The sequence below is a fragment of the Chenopodium album genome, chromosome 17 (assembly GCF_948465745.1).
Source record: "Chenopodium album chromosome 17, dcCheAlbu1.1, whole genome shotgun sequence".
NCBI classification, from domain to species: Eukaryota; Viridiplantae; Streptophyta; class Magnoliopsida; order Caryophyllales; family Amaranthaceae; genus Chenopodium; species Chenopodium album.
Genome location: NC_137850.1, coordinates 49837025 through 49857779, shown reverse-complemented (window position 1 = coordinate 49857779; position 20755 = coordinate 49837025). Strand labels below are relative to the sequence as shown.

General features: G+C 32.5%; 3 protein-coding genes across 5 annotated transcripts; 1 reads left to right on the top strand and 2 right to left on the bottom strand.

Moving 5' to 3' along the window:
• Nucleotides 1-6752: 6752 nt before the first annotated feature.
• LOC145590089 (protein LAZ1-like) lies at nt 6753-13567 on the top strand. 3 transcript variants are annotated; one of them, XM_081646832.1, is made up of 10 exons: nt 6753-7071; nt 7245-7330; nt 7544-7781; nt 7871-7927; nt 8471-8579; nt 9069-9253; nt 9347-9435; nt 11683-11944; nt 12487-12738; nt 12860-13567. In XM_081646832.1, exons 3-10 carry the CDS (start codon nt 7629-7631, stop codon nt 13214-13216), a joined length of 1464 nt encoding a protein of 487 aa, XP_081502958.1. In that variant the 5' UTR covers nt 6753-7071; nt 7245-7330; nt 7544-7628; the 3' UTR covers nt 13217-13567. The 3 variants fall into 3 exon arrangements, with proteins under 3 accessions (XP_081502958.1, XP_081502957.1, XP_081502959.1); XM_081646831.1 differs by lacking the exon at nt 7245-7330 and having other exon boundaries at nt 6754-7071; XM_081646833.1 differs by lacking the exon at nt 7245-7330 and having other exon boundaries at nt 6755-7071; nt 7669-7781.
• Nucleotides 13568-14113: 546 nt separating this feature from the next.
• Nucleotides 14114-17349, bottom strand: LOC145588417 (small nuclear ribonucleoprotein SmD3b-like). Its single transcript, XM_081645059.1, has 5 exons — nt 17105-17349; nt 14958-15010; nt 14811-14877; nt 14661-14717; nt 14114-14462 (listed from the first exon to the last, which is right to left on the bottom strand). Exons 1-5 carry the CDS (start codon nt 17261-17263, stop codon nt 14403-14405), a joined length of 396 nt encoding a protein of 131 aa, XP_081501185.1. The 5' UTR covers nt 17264-17349; the 3' UTR covers nt 14114-14402.
• Nucleotides 17350-18579: 1230 nt separating this feature from the next.
• On the bottom strand, nt 18580-19671 carry LOC145588416 (uncharacterized). Its single transcript, XM_081645058.1, has one exon. The coding sequence runs from the start codon at nt 19574-19576 to the stop codon at nt 18776-18778; it is 801 nt and encodes a 266-aa protein (XP_081501184.1). The 5' UTR covers nt 19577-19671; the 3' UTR covers nt 18580-18775.
• Nucleotides 19672-20755: the final 1084 nt, after the last annotated feature.

The window sequence follows — 20755 nt, the reverse complement described above, 5'->3', positions numbered from 1 at the left end:
TAGATGGTCGTGATAATGATCACAACATCTATCATAGTAAAGTCTAGCAATATTATTGCAACATAATGAGCAAAGGAAAGAATTATACAAGTATTTCGGATTACCTATACGAGCATAATGGTTGGAGCATCTATTATATAGTAAATCAAAAAATATTATTTCTAAAAAAAAAAGTCTAGAAATATAATGGTAGCATACTAGCATGATACGTTAAAAATAAAATATTCTTAAAATAATAAAATCAAATTATAATATTCAAATAAAAAATAACATACAATATTTTTTTTTTGTATTATCATCTATATAAATAATAGCCATGGTCATGGTCATATAAGTCTTTACAATTTTTATTTCAAGGTCATGATATATATTTATATTATATAAAGGTTAATATATTATTCTTCAAAATGACATTTACTATGATATTTGACCTCACCCCTCTTAAAAAATAATCATGGTGAATAAATTAAATTAACTTAGATTAAAAAAATATATATCTAATGTAATTTTAAGATTAATATAGAGTTTATGAATTATGAATATACAAATTAAAGTAGCATTAAATTAACTTAGATTTAAAAAAAATATATCTAATGTGACTTTTTTCCTAAATTAAACAATATATACCTAACAATAATTATGCCAAAAATTTATGCATATATAATAATTAAAGATTCCATACAATTTTAAAATATTTTTTTTATTAACATAACTTTCTAAGCTAATGAAATTTATATGAAGAATATTCTCATTTCTATAACCATTAAATTTTCATATTTTCGTACTAATGTAATGCTTATGTTCGAAATTTAAATAATTACAATACAAGAATACATGTTTATAATAGTTTATAATATATATATATATTACGTACATGATTGGATAGTTGATGAAAGTTGTCTTTTATTCTTCAAATTTTTAATAAATATCTTTTATTCGTACAAAAATTAACCAATATCCATATCTATATATTTGTGTTGTATACTCTATCAGTTGTTGCTTGGTTGTATGCATATTATGTAATTGTTTATGACACAATGTTTTGCTTAGGAAAATGTATATAGTGGTGGGTCAAATATAAGGTTATTATTGTGTCTAAAGATTTGGTGAATACGACGAGTAAAACAAATATTCGATTGTATAGTTGCTGAAGTAAATGGTATATATGGTAAGAAAATTTTAGTTTTTATCTACGGGAGGTAGGAAATGATTTAGTCTACTTTTTGTCTTCTCTTACATAGTTATGTGCAGTATAATTCATTTATTTTTCAATTAAAAATACGACATTATAAAAAATAAAAGGGAATAAAATAAATACAAATAACATAAGGATTTTTTGTCAAAAACTAACTAATAAAACCAAAATTTTGTGAGAAACTACCCTAATAAAAAAAATGTTGTAATAAACTACCTAATAAAGATAAAATGTTGTTAAAAAATCTACCTAAAAAATGGTAAAATGTTGTAAAATACTACCTATACCTAATATTCACCGTCGACCGACCTCAAAACACTCTTGAAACCACCGCTTTCATTCCCAAAACTAACACAATTTGCTTGAAATCGCCTCCACCACACCTAAACCACCTTTCAACCCCAAAATTACCACCTCTAACCCTAAGAACAACTATACCGAAGCATTATTCTACCCTCTCCAACTCGGAATATCCTCTAACCACCCAAATTTTACCTTTACCACCTTGAAAACCAACCCTCACTGTGATTTTGGGGGTGTTTAAGATGGATCAACGTCGTAAAATTAAGTCAACAGTGGAAATTCGGTTAAGCTAGTATCTTACAACATTTTACCTTTTATTAGGAAGTTTCTTACAACATTCGGTCTAAGGAAGTATCTTACATAGCGCTTAGGGCTACATATAAACATTAAATATACACTAAAAAATCGTATAAAATTAGGAAATCATAAAAATATAAACACTAATTACACTGATTTACGCGTGTTTTTGCATGAATTCCTAATTTTATACAATTTTCAAGAGTATATTTAATGTTTATATATAGCCCTTAGGTCTACATATAACATTTTCCTTTTTTTACTAGGTAGTTTCTCACAAAATTTTGGTTTCATTAGGTAGTTTCTCATAAAAAGTCCATTACATAATTAATTTGTTAGTGAAACAAAGCCCCTTATTATACTAATTGAATTATATTAGTTTTTTCCCTACGGGATTAATAATTTTTTTTTTTTAAAAAAAATTGATAGGTTGATTTATAAACTGTGCATCGCATGGGCACTATGCTAGTTGTACTCTGAAAATAACCTTTATCAACTCAACCTCGAATAATAATACAATATTTCACTCAATTAACTCATAACCAATAATCGTGTCATGCTCTTTGTTCTATACCTAGCCTTGGACATGAGTAATTCGAATAAATAAACCAACAAGTATAAAAACTTGAATACTCTTAATAATCTGAAAACACCTTCAACCAGATCACATACGGGCCAAATCCCACTGTAGGGGACCATAGAAAAATAAATAATAAAGATTGTACCTCATTCTTAACTCATGATTATCGATCATTCTCTTACCAACATGCCAAGGACTAAGGTATAACACCGAGCCTCAAACCAAGAACAAAATAATAATTCTCAACCTTTTGATCTCATACTTCGATCAAATAATCATTCACATGATAATAAATAATATTTCAATATTGGCACAAGTTCGCAATTTATATATGACGACATATTCAATTCATAAATATCTCAACTCTTATACGACTAATGCTAGTACCCAAAATTAATTAATTCTGAATCCAAAATAATACTTTGCATTAATAACCCTAAAACCTCAATAAAGCAATACTCCCTAGAGCAACAACATTAAAACCCTAACATAAATAACACAATCAATCATATAAAACACTAGTAACAACGTAATTAAATCTGATCAAATCATATATAATTATATACATGAATCATACATATCAATAGCAAATCAAACAATAATTGTATAAAACAATTAAGATAGCGTGATTACTAGACAAAAATATAAACATACGACTGCAAAAATTGATAGTGTGATTACATATAATAAATAATACAATCAAATTAATCAAACATCATCAAAGAAGTCTGTGCGATTACCTTTCGACGAATTAAAACTGCATTACGACATTCAACGCAAAGCAAGAAACAAACCGAGCTATTATGCGCTTTAATTTCCTATTAATCCCACAATATAATCATCATATAAATTAAATTAATGGACATATGATGGATATTGGAGTATGAAATAAAAACTTAACGAAAACAAATTTGACTTTGTTTTACAAATCTAAAGCATTTGCAAAAGGAAAACGACTTTTTTTTTTTTTTAATATAAAATATCTTTTAAGGGTTAAGAATATTTATAGGGTTTACAATAATTTATGATTGTTTAGTCCTATTTAAACAAAGTAGGGTTTTAAAACTTTCCTTCCGAACTTTAAAATAAAAATATAAGAATAGGAAACTTATATAATAAATAAAAATAAACTATTTTTTTTTTATAAACTATATTATATAAAATCATAAAATATTCGGTATTACAATCTACACTCCTTAAAACAAGTTTCGTCCCGAAACTTAAAATAGAAAAATTTAGGGTATTACAATTTTATACAATTTCGGTTCAGATTAAATCAAATATAAATAAATTATATGATAGTTATTTATAAATTAACAAATTACATGAAATTACGTATATATTATGTTAGATACAACTTTGTTTTTGGCACCAGCCAAAAACACCCCGTAAATAAAAAATTGCATCAGCCAGTTGCAGTAAAGGGTTTTTGGAGGGGTAGAAAGTGGAGATGGTGGCACATTGAAATTGAAGAGGGGATCTGAAAAGAGGGGAATTGACGGCGAGATCGGGAATAGTTATGTTGACGGTGGTAGGTTAAGGGGTAGTAGGTGGCGGGGGAAGAAAACCGGCGGCAATGGAGGATTGAAATTTTTCCGGAGCTGATGTAAAAGCCCCGAACTTCGGCGGCGCAGCAGATACGGACATAGTCGTCCGGATCAACATCTTCCTTGACGTCGAGGATAATGGCACAGGAAATATCAGCAGAGATAATGCATAAAAATGAATGCTAATATTTTTAATATTCTGCGAACTAAACACCTCCTTAATCTAATGAGAGAGATCATAATTTGCTATGTTTTTCTTAAAATATTTATATTACACACTTACAAGTAAATTTTTTATTATTAAAATCGTGCATCGAACGGGACTAACCTAGTTATTTATATAGTTATATATAAATTAACAAATTACATGAAATCAATTACATAATACTAAAAGCGAATAGAAAAAGACACTTGCTTGTCAATATTGCATTAAAAATTTTCCATCCAAAAGTACCTTCTTAAAATAAAAAAATAAATCAATAATTGTATCTAAATATGATATTTGTTTTATATAAAATATAATTCCTTTCCAAAAATATTAAACTATTCATTATAAATGTTACATGTAATTTAAATATTTTCTCTTGCCGGTATACACCATTTAATACATAAGTCATTTTATCTATATAATTTTTATAATATTATTTTTAAAAGTATTTAACAAATGTGCATTGCACGGGATTTAAGCTAGTTAAATTAATTTTACTGAACTGAAATTATTTTTGCTGAACCGAAATTATTTTTACTGATTTTCTATTATGATTCTTCTTTACAAAAACTGAATTTTACTGAACTGAACTTATTTTTACTGAACTGAAATTATTTTTACTAAACTGAAATTAATTTTACTGAACTAAAATTATTTTTACTTAATATTATTTTTTAAGGTGAAGTGAATAGGGCCTTAGTGCATAAATTTAGTCTTATCATAAAAAAAAAAAAAATTATCTAGGTTTTTATTTAGTTGTATGTAAATAAATTAAATTGACAAGTAGTAAAATTACCATGTGCTATACTGCTATGTATATACTACCTCCGTTTTTTATTAGTTGACACGTTTTGACTTTAGCACTACTCACACACTTCCCTTTGACCATATTTTGTGATTCATATGTAATGAAAAATATAGAGATGTGAGATCTTGTTGGAATCGTCACGATATATATTTTCTAAATATCAAGTTTTTATAATTTTTGCTTATCGAAAATTAAAAATATGAATGGTTGAATTTGTGCATTTATAAACATGACTAAAGAAACGTGTCGACTAAACGGAGTATAAGTGTATTTAACATGATATTGTGTGAATTATGAGGACGGGGGGTGGACTTTGTGACTAATAATTCAATTTTTTTTAAGTACCGATGATATTACTCTATATCCCATCATAAAAAAAAAAAAGAAAAAAAAAATTACTCCATCTATGAGATTTGTAGGGGACTTATCCCCACTATACTATAAATTATTCAATAAGTGCTACTTAAATGTAATGGTGGTAATTTGAATTGAAAAGGCGTTGTTGTCAATTGTAATACTCAAGTTATATTTTATGTTCATCCAATTACCCTGACATTTCTCACAATTAGTACCTTAACTATGCATATCAACGTTTGGTAATAAAGGGGAAATGTAAAGAAATATCTTACTTTAAGTATGTATTGTATTCAAACTCCCCTTTCATTTTAGGAAGTATAAAACAAACTTCCTTAGTTCGCCAAAAATAAAATAACCAAGACTTGAGCTTTGGGAAAATCCCATCATTTAATCTATATCTATACTAGTACTTGTACTAGTAGTATATTAAATTAATCCCCAAAATAATTCTTAGATTACATGTGTCAACACCATATTAAAATTTTCCCTCCAAAAACCTTTTTTTTGTCATTTTTTTTCATAAGAAAATAAATAATAATTTTATCAAGATAATAACTAAGATAGAAAATTAAAATTTTCATATACATAATCCTATTTTCAAATTGATCAAATTTAAAAAAAAAAGTCTGTTACATATTCATAATTCCAGTTACTGACGACTAAGTAGCTCATTATACAAATTTTATTTTTCATGTTATGCATAAAAATAATCCAACTATGTATTAATTGAAAAAACCCGAGTATAGCTCGGACATTAACTAATTAGTTGTAATACTTGTCAAAAAAAAGTTGTAATATAGGGCTATGAAGCGAGCACTTTCATGATTCATATAATTTTCATTTATGCCTATTATGTGCATATTTTTACTACAATGCAGAGAATTTGCTAGTGTTTAGTTTGGAGTTTATTGAGTTTGAAATTGTTTTTTTGTTTTTATTTTTTTTTAACCTTCGGTTATTAATATTGTATTATGAAAACTGATATTGACCGGGTGAAATAAGATGACATAACATGAATAAGATATATCAAGGTACATATATCATGAATCATCCAATACAACAATTTAATATAACATCATATAACTAAAATGATCATTACAATAAATTTCAATTAAATATTATTTATAAATAAATAAAAAAAAAGTTTTAAAGACAAATAAACATTTAATACTCGTCTCCATACATATTTCACCTAAAAAAGTTGACATTTAAGCTTTACTGAAATTTCGAAAAACATGTGGAAATTGAAAGCAATAATCTAAGGACATGTATAATGTATTTGACATTAGCCTTGTTTAACATTTTTTTTATAGAACTTAATCCACCACATTTCTAGTTGACATAGATAGCCTTGTTCCACACTATCAAGAACGATTTTATACACATTTTATTTATTTATTTTAATATTTTATAAAGATGACATTTTTTTTTTTTTTTTTTTTTGGGTGAAATAGGATATTGTAAAAATTAGAATAAGGTACAATTAGGAAAAAGTTTTCACAAAACTCTCCAAAAGTATGGTTCCAACCTCTCTTCTCACCAACCAGTTGATGATGCATTAGCATATTCAGCACATCCTTGAACTGGGTTTCTTGGGGATAAACTTCAAAGCTATAAAACTAATTAAACCCCTTTAATTAATTTGTTTTGAGCATATTTTATTTATTCGCGCCATCATTATCTTTGAAGGACACTCTATCATCGATCCGGTCAACCGCAATCATCGATCTTCACTGTTATTTTCTATCATCTGAATTTCAATTTTCTTCGATTTGGGTAAGTTTATGTCTTACCCTTTTGCTGATTTTTAAACTTAAAATTGCATTGATATTTAATTTTTGATTATTTATTGGTATATCTTAGTTCTTTCTGTTCATATTTTACCCTTAAATGTTGTATTTGATTGAAACTAATATGGGATGTTTTTTTTGGGGTGGGGTTACTTGAAGAGATTGGAATTTGGTTACTGTGTTGAGAAGATTATTCACTTTATATATAAAGATTGGTTCTTTATGGTAAAATCTTTATAAACAAGGTAATTTTCTTCTTTTTTTAATGGGGTTGTTTGACAAATTCAGGGTTTATGGTTTTCAATTGATCGTTTGACTAAAATATGCTAGGGAATCTTCTGTGTAATTGTTGACTAGGGGGTTCTGGGAAATTGGAATTATGTTGTAGTTGACTGAGAGTTGTGGGAAAGTTTTGGTGCTTAAAATTTTGATTAGGGTTTGGTAATGTGCTTGGGCAGGGGCAAATCTGTATGGAGTTACATTGATCATTATGCTAGTTTTGTCTGAAATTGCTGAAGTTCTAGCTGCAAGTAAACTATACTGATGAGGACAAATTTTCATACAATTCTACAATTCGATCCAGCATATACTGCTCCTCCATGGGCTGTTCTTATTGCGGGCGCCTTTGTGATTTTGACCCTATGTCTTTCATTATACCTTGTCTTTGAGCACCTTTCTACATATAAGAATCCAGAGGTTTGATCTCAATCCCTTCAATTTGTATCTCCTTATATATTTTACCTTCACGTGTTGAAACTAATCCTTTTGTATGGTATTGCATTTAGGAGCAAAAATTTCTGATTGGAGTCATCTTAATGGTACCATGCTATTCTATTGAATCGGTAAGGTTCAACAATGGGTGAACTTTTGTGTGATAAAACTGTCAATGTCTTGATTAATGCTTATTACACAAAAAAAAAAAAAAAAAAAAAAAAGTGTACTTATGAAACCCCTTTGGCTGAAATAAAACAGAACTAATAATTCGAGCTCCAACAGGACCAATACCGATGAGTTCTCTAGTGTTTTTGCATAGGCAGACTGATAAATTTTAGCAGTCATTTGCCCCATTTTTTTTTTCCTTATTGTGCTTGCCTTATGAGCTCCAACTGGTATGTAATTTTTGCCAGTGATTTATATTGATCATCTGGGTCCTTAGATTCCTATATGTACAAGCTTGATACTTTACCCCTGAAAATAAAGAGAGAAAAAGAACAAAAATATATATGTGGCATACTTAGGGGCTGGGGTACCGAATGATATGGGGTGCTGGTTTACAGGTTTCAACTTTGAAGGGAATTTTGTTGAGATTCATTATTGAAATTTATAATCTCTCCGAGTCTCTATTACCATTATTCTTCTGACTTACCCTACATATATTCATGCAGTTTGTTTCATTGATGAAGCCATCAATAAGTGTTGACATTGAGATATTACGTGATTGTTATGAATCTTTTGCGATGTATTGCTTTGGAAGGTACCTTGTGGCATGTTTGGGTAAGTTTTGTTTTATGTGTTAAGTTTTAGAGTAAGTCTGCTGACTTCTTTGACCATTATAGTTTACTATTGCTTTTTCCTTTTGTGTGCTTTACCTTGGAGAAATGTATAACTGGAGGTTGTAGCCAACATCCCCTGGTTCCATCTGTTGCTTATGGTGGCTCATATATACTGTTTTTCATTTAAAAAACTTATTCAATGTTTTTATGCTGATATCCTGCCTATTTTAATATGCTTTTCTGAATATACATGCGTGTGATTTCCCTTTGTGTGTATCAGTTAAGCTAGTCTAGTGATAAGTTGGTTACCAGAGATTATGAACGTCTCTAGTTAGAGCTGTTTCTCAGATTCTTGCTAAGCTGGTGTCAACATCTCAAATTTGTGTAGAATTTACTTGTCTGAGTATGTAGGAAGTAAGAAGTGCCCGAAAATTTTGAAATACATGCATAATTGTTCGTTAGCTCACTCAAGTACTATAATTTTCTGCAGGCGGTGAAGAGAGAACAATTGAATTCTTGGAAAGGGAAGGACGTGGAGCTTCGAAAGTGCCCTTGTTGGAGCATGGTTCGGAAAAGGGAATTGTTAAGCATCATTTTCCTATGAATCTTTTCTTTAAGCCATGGAAACTTGGTCAATGGTTGTACCAAGTGGTTAAGATCGGAATTGTTCAGTATGTATGTTTGAAAACCTCTATTTTCTACTTGTCATCTGCTTGCTCTGTGTCATCAGGAGAGTGATAATCTTTCCTTTCTTTTTTTTCTTTGCAGATGATTATTAAATCATTGACTGCTATAATAGCCGTAATTCTTGAAGCCTACGGTGTATATTGTGATGGGGACTTCAAGTTGACTTGTGGGTAAGGAAGATAATAACATGTGTTAGAATGAAATATGTGTGTGTTTTTTTTTTACCTGTCTTTCTATATCCATTAGGCTTTTGTTTGAATGACGTTATTATATTCTTTGCTTTACATGTTTTTGTAAACCTACATTGTTGCATTAAACTGTATCACCATAATACACTCATATTTTTTAATGTTAATTCATTTCCTTTTCAAGACTGTCTCTTAAATGTCATGTCATTGCTTTTCACTTTTCTTATGCAGCTACTTTGACTGGCTTTCGCCTGTAGAAAAGTGCGTATTTGCTGTCTAATGTGATGAAACATGCTGGTACTGCAGCTTTTTTTAGCTTTAGATGAGGGCTGTTGATTCAGTTGTACTGAGGCTAATATTTACTAATATAAAGTTTGCAGCTGCTAATTTGTGTTTTCTCTCATGAAGGGAACCATATTTATTTACCAAAGTAAGCCATGAATTATGCTGATCCAAAGAGTTTGACCAATAAATTTTTGTTGCTAAGCTTTCTGACTTAATATGGTGAAAACTTTTTCTTAAGACAGCTTAAATGATTTTTGGTTAATGAGTGGAAGAGTGGGATCATGGAGAGGTCAAACGAGGTAGAGGGAGACCGAAAATGACTTGGTTGGAAGGAGTTGGGAAGGATATGAAGCATATGGATTCGCATGAGAATAAGGTATTTGATCGTAAGGGGTGGAGGAGGAATAATCACTTTTGGTTCATGTAGCCAACCCCACTTATGGGATTAAGGCTTTGATTGATTGGTTGATACTATAACAATGAGGTTCCCTCTCATGTGGTTATTAACGACTATAATTGCTTACAAGGCTGACAACTGACAATCTGCTCCACAAATCAGTAAATCTTTATACTGCATGACTAGTTTCCACACTCACTCATGCCCTAGGAAACTTCGCACGTGGCCATTTGTTATAAGAATACCCATTAATATGCCTGCTTGACTGTTGAATTTATTAGCACATTTACTTTGCTCTGGATTTTATGGAACCATGAAAAGCAGGATGAGTTGGAGTTTGCTCTTATTTGTTACACTGTCTCTATTCTGTATGCAATACTATGCTTGCTCTTTTTTGTATTTTGGAACTGCTTTATATTCTCCCAGTTTTTAGGATCAATACTTTGCTGAAGCTTACGGTTCTGCGTCTATGTAGGAGTATCTTTGCGTGTCTAAGTCAAAATTTGCTGTAAAAGTAAAATTTGTAACCAGATAAGATATTGGGCAAGGGTAAATAGTGGATTAAGGCCTTTTAAAGTATTTTCTAGGATAGTTTAAGCTGAGATATTGGCAAGTAAAGAATTTAAGTACAAGCGCCATCTATCAAACATCATAATTCACCTGGATTAGGCTTTATGCATCAGTCTTTTAATTACTCCATCTCTAGGAATGTCGAGGTAAAAGAATTCTTCATTTGAAGCACTAAACTTACTCAACTAGTACAAACATATAATCTCTCATTACATCGGAATATCTACATGCCACCCTATAAATGATAGAATTACAATCTATACTGTGATCTGCTTAATTAGCTTCCTTCAGAAAGTTGCTTGTTCTCTGCATCCATATCTCATAGCTTCTGAGAAATACAGTGAAAATTTCCTACAATCTGCTTCTTCCCACTACAGAGTAGTATTTTTTTGCTTCAACTTCAGGTCAAAAACTGCTACTCCCCTGCAAACTCTCAAAGTATCCAGAATACTGAATTACTGATCCACTCTTCAGGAAAATAGGTACATCGAAAGAAAGATGTTCAATGCATACCACTTCAGCTCCACAAAAAAACATAGATATTCTGTAGGAAACTTCTTAGAGCAAGTCTGTCTTAAGCTGCTTTTCTATGCAATATGGCCAACAACAAGATGTTGCTTTTAGGACTAGCTTTGTTGATATACTGCAGCCTCTTTCAAGCAACAGCAACAATAGGGGTGAGAAAACCTTTTGTACGACTTCTTAACAATAAGCTGAGATGATTTTCAGGGATCAAGGATGATATAGCTTGTCAGGAATATTGATCTTTCTATTTTCTTATATTTGTTTGTAAACTAATTCCTGAACGTTTTCTAATCCTATGTTATTGTGGAGGTGTGCGTGTACTTGTTCATTTATTTACTTAAGTTCTTTTACATTGCCGTAAACCATTCTATTACTTCAGATTCTGCATTGTATTACGGAACTTTTCTTTCACCTTCTTCACTTTACAGTTCAGGTAATCTTCTGTTTTGTAGGTATCCTTACATGGCAGTAGTCCTGAATTTCAGTCAGACATGGGCCTTATATTGCTTGGTGCAATTCTATACAGTTGCGAAGGATGAATTGGCGCAAATACAACCACTGGCCAAATTTCTGACATTCAAGTCCATTGTATTTCTGACATGGTGGCAAGGGATTGCCATTGCTATTCTCTATGATTTTGGCCTGTTTAAAAGCCCCATAGCTCAAGCATTGCAGTTTAAATCCAGTGTCCAGGACTTTATTATTTGCATAGAGGTACTTGTTGTATTCATTGGAAGTAGCTATTTTGGTTGTTGCATCATGTGATCAATCCCCATTACAAGCACAATAACCATCTGCTCCTGACCATGTTATCGCTTTAGTTTCTGATTCAAAATTTATATGGTTGGAGACTCAGATTCAATTGAAGAATATATCATATCATACCAAACCAATACTCAAATTTGTTCTATCTGAGATTCTGCCTTAGGCAGGGTAAAGTAGTGTGTATTGTGTAGATGTATGTATTAATGTATAAAATTGCAAAGGGGTGCTTTCATTAGACCTTTGATTCTAAAGGGCAAAAGGTTCATGACCAGCCTTGGAATTCATCAGGGATTCTTCTGTGTCATTTTATCGGAATCTAAAGTTCAAATATTGTCGAGACTCCTTAAACATCTTTGAAAGATTTTAAACTTGTGTCCATCTTGCATGATCATGCATTTATTGTGCTTTTAAACTTTGTCCATAAAGTTCATGCTGATAAGTATTTCTTCATATTCTGAAGTTTAATAATTTTAAATGTTCAACCAGTGCAGATGGGTATTGCCTCTGTGGTTCATCTGTATGTGTTTCCAGCAAAACCATATGAATTAATGGGAGACCTTTTTTCTGGGAATGTTGCTGTTCTTGGAGACTATGTCTCAGCTGACTGTCCTGTAGATCCTGATGAGGTTCGGGATAGTGAACGACCCACAAAAGTGCGTCTTCCACAAGCTGACCATTCTAATAAGAGTGGGATGACCCTTGGGCAAAGTGTCCGGGATGTCTTTCTCGGTGGTGGTGGATATGTAAGCATCCTTCATCATATCTTGTGGGATTATTAGTTTATTACTGGCTAAACCTTTGAATCTCTGTTTTATACTTTTCGCCTTGTGCACACCAGCATCTAACTTATTGTTTGCTTTTTAGATTGTTAAAGATTTAAAGTTTACTGTTAATCATACTGTGGAACCTATGGAGAAGGGAATCACAAAGTTCAATGAGAAAATACATAAGATCTCTCAGAATATTAAAAAGCGTGACAAAGATAAGAGAAAAACAAAGGATGACAGCTGCATCACTTCTTCACCTCCAAGGAGAGAGATTCGTGGCATTGATGACCCACTTCTAAATGGTAGCATCAGTGACAGTGGAGCCTTAAAGGGAAGAAAGCAGAAGCACCGTAAAAAATCAGGTTATGCAAGTGAAAGTGGTGGTGAGAGCAGTAGTGATCAAAGCTACGGGGGATACATGATTCATGGTCGTAGATGGGTCGTTAAAGAGTAGTTAAGAAAAACTTTTGAACTCTGAAGAATGCACAAAAGGATGTTGAGTATCATGTGTAAAACATCGCAAATTTGCACTGTGCTTGATGTCCGTGATTTATGCTCCATTTTGAAGCCTCATTATTTCCATCTTGTTAGCTTAGTCATGGACGAAAACTCAGCGTTGGAGATAAGTCTCTACATGATGGTTTATTCACTACATTCTTGTGTCAGTGCCCTTGGCTAATATATTGCAGTGATATTACGATACTGCATGTTATACTGGCTTCTCTTTTAGTTCCCTTCCTTTTGCTGTGTTATGGAGGGGTGTGAAAAGTATGATGTATAGAGCTTCCATAAACCTTTTGGGTACATAATCTGGCACTTCTGAGTTTTGAATCACAGTGCCTCAGATACCTGACATTTGACTGTGTATATGATAAATATATTGCCCAATTGTTTGAACTATCTTAAGGCAATTTACAGCCAACATGCATGAACTTTTGCCTGTATATAAATTAGCCTTGCTGCGGCTTTTAAAAAAAACTAACCCATGCTGAATTGCTGGGTTTTAACTAATGATTACCGATTAATGCAAAGTAAGTAAATATAGTAGGCTTATTTGGATTGGGTTGGATTGCTAATTAACTTATAATTTATTGGCGTTTAGGTAGGTTCAAGTCAGGCAAGATCAGGCAACTTTATTTTGTGAAGAATTCAGATTTAGGCAACTCAGACCAATTGCTTGTGAGCAATTTCTAAAGTCTGTTATGCATGCGCATGCTTTATCATACTTTCTTATGGCAGCTCTAATAATAAACCATTATTCTCAGCGCATCACTTTTTTGTTCATAGAAATGAAAAGCCTTCAACGTGAATATATATGGAAACGAGTTCCACAAATTGAGGTACACAAAAGTGGGACAGATGTTTCAAATTCCTTTATAAAGTAAACTACCCAAAAACCTTCATCTATGAACATTCAACTATTCAAGACAACATGAAAACACTTTCAGAATGTTGAGAACAAAATAAGCTAGATACTGCCATTCTGAAATCAGATCATTTTCTTACATCTCGGGTTCAGGTGTATACTCAGATACTAAACAGAAACTGCAGCCTCAACACCAAAATTCTCATATAACAACACTGGGATGCAGCAAGACTCTGAAAGCTCACTAGTTGGACCTGCGATCCGACAGTTTTTTTTACCTCCGCACTGGTGGCACAACTCCCCTGCCAGCGGTACCACGGCCAGTAGCCTGAGTCTACAAAAGAAAAGATGGCCAGACATGTTAGCCTACGGCCCTACGGAAACATAATCGTGAAAAATAAGAAATTAGCTTCAGCTTAGAACATACAACATTACAACACAGATTTTCTTCTTTTTTTTTTTTTTTTTTTTTTTTTTTGGGGGGGGGGGGGGGGGGGGGTGTTGGGGAAGGACAGTAACATTAAAATCTTACCTTTGCCCGCATTGCTACAGCACGACCACGGCCAACACCAAGTGATGTGCTCTTTCCCTGAGAAATTTTACGGAAAATCAATAATGTGATATAATTTTGAAGATATTTCTAAGAAAAAGGGAGAGTGGTAGACTAGAATTGGCTAAATACCTTAATTCTGGCATCTAGACGTTTAAACATTGGAGCATTCTTCAGCATATCTGGTATTATCATAAACCTGAAAGAATTTCCAGATAACGATTAGCCTCACAATATAAATACACAACCTCCTGAGGGATAATTGTAAAGGTTATTCACCTGACTCTACTGCCTCGAATGAATACATGCTCAAGTTGGGAGACCTTTCCATCCTGCAGATCATACAAGAATATCAGCAACAGAATGAAGAAATCCCATATATAGCCTTTAGATCCTTCACATGAAATTATGTAAACAATTCAAACAGGACTAATCATACTAAAACAAATGGCATTAGAATGACGTATTTCAGCACCGTTTTTAGCTAAATTAGGCAACCGGAAATCATGAGTAGAGATTGTAACACTGTTAATTATCGTATGGGAACTAAATTAGGCAACCAGAACTCATGAGTAGAGATTGTAACACTGTTATTTCATCAAAACTTATGGAATTAATTAACGTATCATGAAACTAATTCCCATCCTTCTGCTATTAAATAATTACAGAACTCCTATTCATACCAGTTCACACATCTATAATTAGTCACCCTTTAAATGGCCGTCATAAAAGTCCTAATCACCAAACTCTCTTGATAATTTTTAAAGCATCCAAAAATTGGGCATAGTCGCATAGACACTTCAGATTTCAGAAACCTCCCCTGCTTCTTTAAGTAAGCATCATTCTCCTTTCATCTTTTTTCAAAGTTACAAGAGCTCCAGCCTAAAAAATATACAAGTATTACTTACACAATTGATTGTGAGCCTCTGAAAAAGCCATCCTTCTAACCCTCCCACGGTCCCACCACCCCAAGAACTAGACTTGGAAATTGAACGACCAAAATGGACCAGACTGAACAACCTGAATGCAATCTTTACCAATAACTACTCTACAACTTCAAATGCCGCTTTTGCTATTTAATCAAGCAAACATGTTACCTTTTGAAATTAAGGTTACCATTGGCAATAAGCAAAGCAACTTTCATTCTAAACACCTAATTCTAGATATATTGACTACCAAAGGAATAATCAATAAAAGTAGTAAACATCAGACATACAAAAGTCATATGAGTCATATCCCTAATAGGCAATTTCATCAGCAGCATCTAAATATCCAAGGTTTTGATATATGCAACATGTCAACATAACCTTTTGTGCCACATTTGAAATCTAAAACATAAGTTCATAAGAATCTAAGCCACAATAGGCCTTGGTTTACAAAATGACAAGAAAGTCCATAACCATTTTACATTGCCAATCTTTTCCAAAATCCTTTAATGTACTGGCTACAGCCTACAGCTCAATGTCCTTTGATTCATCTATGCACCTAATTAGGATAAATTCTCCAAACCTTTTCCCTATCCCTATCCCAATTGCTAATAAGCTATGCCTGACTGTTATGATCCTTCAAATGGCTGACTGTTAAGATCCGTGCATGAATTACAAAGGCCTATCAACCAGATCATGACATATTTTCTTAAACCTACCCATACAAAGTCCTCATCAATGAGAGAGATAAAAGGGGGAGTCATAAAGCAATTCTTTAATGACCCAGTAACCAATTTCCATTATTAGCAAGTTGCCAAACCTTAGGATCATATAAGTACCCATAGTATGCCCTCTCATTTCTGAACAATTCCAAGTTTCCTATTAAGCGTCTTGAATATTAGCCTCGCAAGTTGCAACCATTTACAACCCACAAAGAAAGCTTTATTCATAAAATTAAAGAGCTGGTGACATTGACCACTGTCCACCGGATTGATCAATTAGCGAGCTCTTATCCTTAGCAGAGATTACCAGTGTAGAATTCCAGCCACCGTAGACCTCGTTCCACAGAACAATTGACACAGTCATGATTCAGTCTCCAAATTTATTTACTTACCTTTGCATCTGATTAACACCCTTAATATTGAAAATTCTAGGGACGATACGGATAACTAGCATACATTACACAAATTTATCAATCAACTCACATTGAAACCATAATGTAAGTACAAAATCTAACCTAATTCTCACAAATTATCAATATTTCTTTGAACTTTAGTACAAACCCTCATCTGTCATGAAAATCAACCAAATTTGAATCATCATCATCAGGCATAACATTATAATCAAATTCTAAGACCGTAAAAACATACCAAATTAAAACATCAACGAACCCTAATTTCAAAGACAAACAAATTAATGCCGCCAATTATACAAACCAAACCCCAGATTGCAAAAAACCCCAGAAAAAGAAAAACCTAAGAGAGAGAGAGAATGAAGTACCTTGGCAGTGAAAGTAATGCTATCGAGTTGACAGTTCCAGTTATCTTCACACTCAATCATGGTACCTCGATAAAGCTCACCGTTTTTGAGCTCAACAGTAACCACATGACCAGTGGCTTCGTGCATCAACTTCACCGGAATTCCCAAGCTTCTACTCATCTTTCTTCTTCCTCTTTAATCTGCAAAAAATTTCTGGGTTTTCTGATGTGAAAACCCTAAACCCTCTTTTTTTCTCAGTCTCACTTCTATAGAACAAATTACAAAAACCCAAGGAAATTATTTCAAATTTGGAAATTGGGTAGTAAAAGAATTCCGGGTTTTAAAGGGTCGTCGTTTTACAGATATGTAAGCCCAGGCCCAAACTAACGTTTATTTTTTTTTTGGGTTCCACCCGTTTCACCCTTAGGGCTAATCCGAATTCGCGGATCAATTCTGGGTGGTTAAGTTTCAATCCCCTTTCAATTGTTATTACGGAGATCGAATACAAGTTTTTCCTACCATGTGTAGTCTCAATCACTCCTATACCAACAGCCAATTGGTAAGCCCAAACTAATGTTGTTGAGTATGGTTATTGTGGATGTCAACTTATTTAGTTATTCAGGATTAGAATATTTTAAATTGGATAATTGAATACCTTAAATTTTGACCACGAATCGCCATATATATGCAAAAAGAAGATATTGTGAAAGTCTGGACTCAAGGTGAAATAGATAAAAGTCACTTGGATTAGACAATACAGTATATAGTATGGTAGATGGCCTTTTAATATGACATTTTTAGGTGTTTACAATAAGACAGATTTTGGAATATAGATATAAGTTTTTTTGAACATTTCACATAGTATATTATTTATTTTTAATAAATTTAATATACTCCTTCGTTCTTGAATATCTAACACAATTTGATTTTCAATACAACTTTCAAATATACTCTTTTCATTCCGGAATGTGTTGCCATGGAAGGAGAAAAAGGTGGTTGATGGAGGAAGAAAAAGCACCAACATGTTGATTGTGTGCTTTTGAAAATGTACGTATATTTTCATAGAGATAAAGCCGACTCACCCAATACTTTGAGCATTGGTATTGTGTATGCGATGATCGCATAAAATTCCTACAATTACAATTTATGCCTAATGCATTTTAGATTTTCTTAGAGTTTAATACATTTTTTTTTTTTTTGTGTTTATAAGATTTAAGTGAATATTAAAACGGGAATAAGCGCTTGAAGTTAATTTTAAAGTTCCTTTGATATATAAATAATCGATTCTTTCATAATAATAATAATGAATTGGTAGATTTAGGTGTTAGTGATCAAAGATTTGGACTAGAAACCATGAATATTCGATAAAACTTGTAAACTTGTATAATGTAATAGAGACGGTAGCTAGAAGAGACGAAATATTACTAAATCAATTGATCTTAAATTATAAAAATGAGATAACAAATATATAAAAAATTTAATTCACAAAGGCCATACATCAAGCATTGTACAAAAGAAAATAAAAGAAAACGTACATATATATAAGCAGCCATAACTATCTGGCCTAGAGCACACACAATATAATCATTAAAAAATGAGGTTTAATTCATAAACTATGATAAAGGAAATAATAAAGTATACAAATGTTCATCCAATGCTAATTATAAGCAAAGATTTTGTATAGGCAGTTATTTAAGGCATTTTGGGCTTCTCTTGCTCTTTTGGGACCTCCGGCTTAGGTAGTTCGGGTACTGTAAGTTTGGGAGGCTCTGGAATTTTAGGCTTTGGTACTTCGGGTATCTTTGGCACCTCTGGTTTTGGCACTTCAGGCACTCTTGGTTTAGGCAACTCGGGTTTTGGCAATTCAGGCACAACGGGTTTAGGTAACTCAGGCTTTGGTACTTCAGGCACTATTGGTTTAGGCAACTCGGGTTTTGGCACTTCAGGCACAGTGGGTTTAGGTAACTCAGGCTTTGGTACTTCAGGCACTATAGGTTTAGGCAACTCGGGTTTTGGTACTTCAGGCACAGTGGGTTTAGGTAACTCAGGCTTTGGTACTTCAGGCACTATAGGTTTAGGCAACTCGGGTTTTGGTACTTCAGGTACAATTGGCTTTGGATGTTCTGGTACCGTAGGCTTAGGTATCTCAGGTGTTGTAAGTTTAGGCATTTCGGGTTTTTTAGGTACCTCAGGTTTTGGCACTTCAGGCACTGGAGGTTTTGGAATTTCTGGTATTGTGGGTTTAGGCAGTTCAGGAATTTTTGGCACTTCAGGCACTGTGGGTTTTGGAAGTTCCGGTACCACAGGTTTTGGGAGTTCTGGAACAACTGGTTTAGGTGATTCAGGCATCTTTGGCACCTCAGGCTCCTTTGGAAGCTCTGTAGGAGATGTTTCCAAAAGTCGACGACAAGCAACCAAGTTTGCATTGCTACTCAATAAGATGCATGTAGCAAGCAACAACATTGAAATGAAAAAAGAGTGGTGCCGAATCATGGTGTAATATCTCACTAGTACACCAAAATTTGTATGAATTATGTAGCACAAAAGGCACTACAATGACTCAATGAGAAAATGTTAATCTTACAAGAGGATTGTTATGGACTTGAGACTTGTAGAGCATTCATATACATATATATATATATAAAAATGGCAAATTTGTGGAGACTTGTAAAATTCATACGAGTACAACTAATACTAGTATAGGTTGGTGATATAGGTCGTGGACAGTTTAACACCTTCATCTACATTATTAGAAAAAAAATGACATAGACCATATAACTAAGACTTGTAAATTAATCTTTTTATTTTGACACACGCCTTGTAAATTAATCAAAATACTATTATGTACGGCCTATACGTTTTCCACCTGTCCTATTAGGCACAAACTAAGAATAATTATATTTATATTATATTTTATGTTAACATTAATATTTGAAAGGAGAAAATAAAGCTAAAGTTTTAAGTGCAACCACTACGATATTATATATGTTTAATTTGACAAAAAACTGAAAAAAAATTTAAAAAATGAAATGTATCTCTTTCATTCTACTACGCCACCTCCCTTTTAAAAAACCTTACTCGTAAAATTTATGCAATTTTGAAAAATTAATTGCTACACGTTAGTTTTGAGGATGAAGTAGTTATGAAAAAAATAGTAACAAGTTAAATGTACTTTTAAAGTACACTTATGAAAATGAACAACGTTATAAATGATGATCTCATAATTACTTGCTTTGTTTGAATGAGCATGCATGCTAATTTGGGTGATTAATTCATGGATAATTTTTCTGTGGTTGCTCAACTACTAGTAAAAAGAAAACAATAACACACTATTGACTACAAATTACTTTGTATTATCATATTATGTAGTCCCACCGTCTCAAAATATTTAACACTTGTTTTTAACATATTCAAAATACTAGTACTCGTACAACACAATTTTCTTAAAAATTCTTTTATCGAAATTGCACCAAATTTCACGCTCTCACAACTATTGCAATAGTTTGACTAATATATTTGTCGGTACACAACCTTATCACTAATGTAATAAATTTAATTGCATGTCAAACTATGAAACTATTGCATTAAAACGGAGGGAGTATTTAATTTTGACAAGGCTGTAATAGTAAAATCAATCATGCTAATATTCACTTCGATCATTTGTGTTTGTCC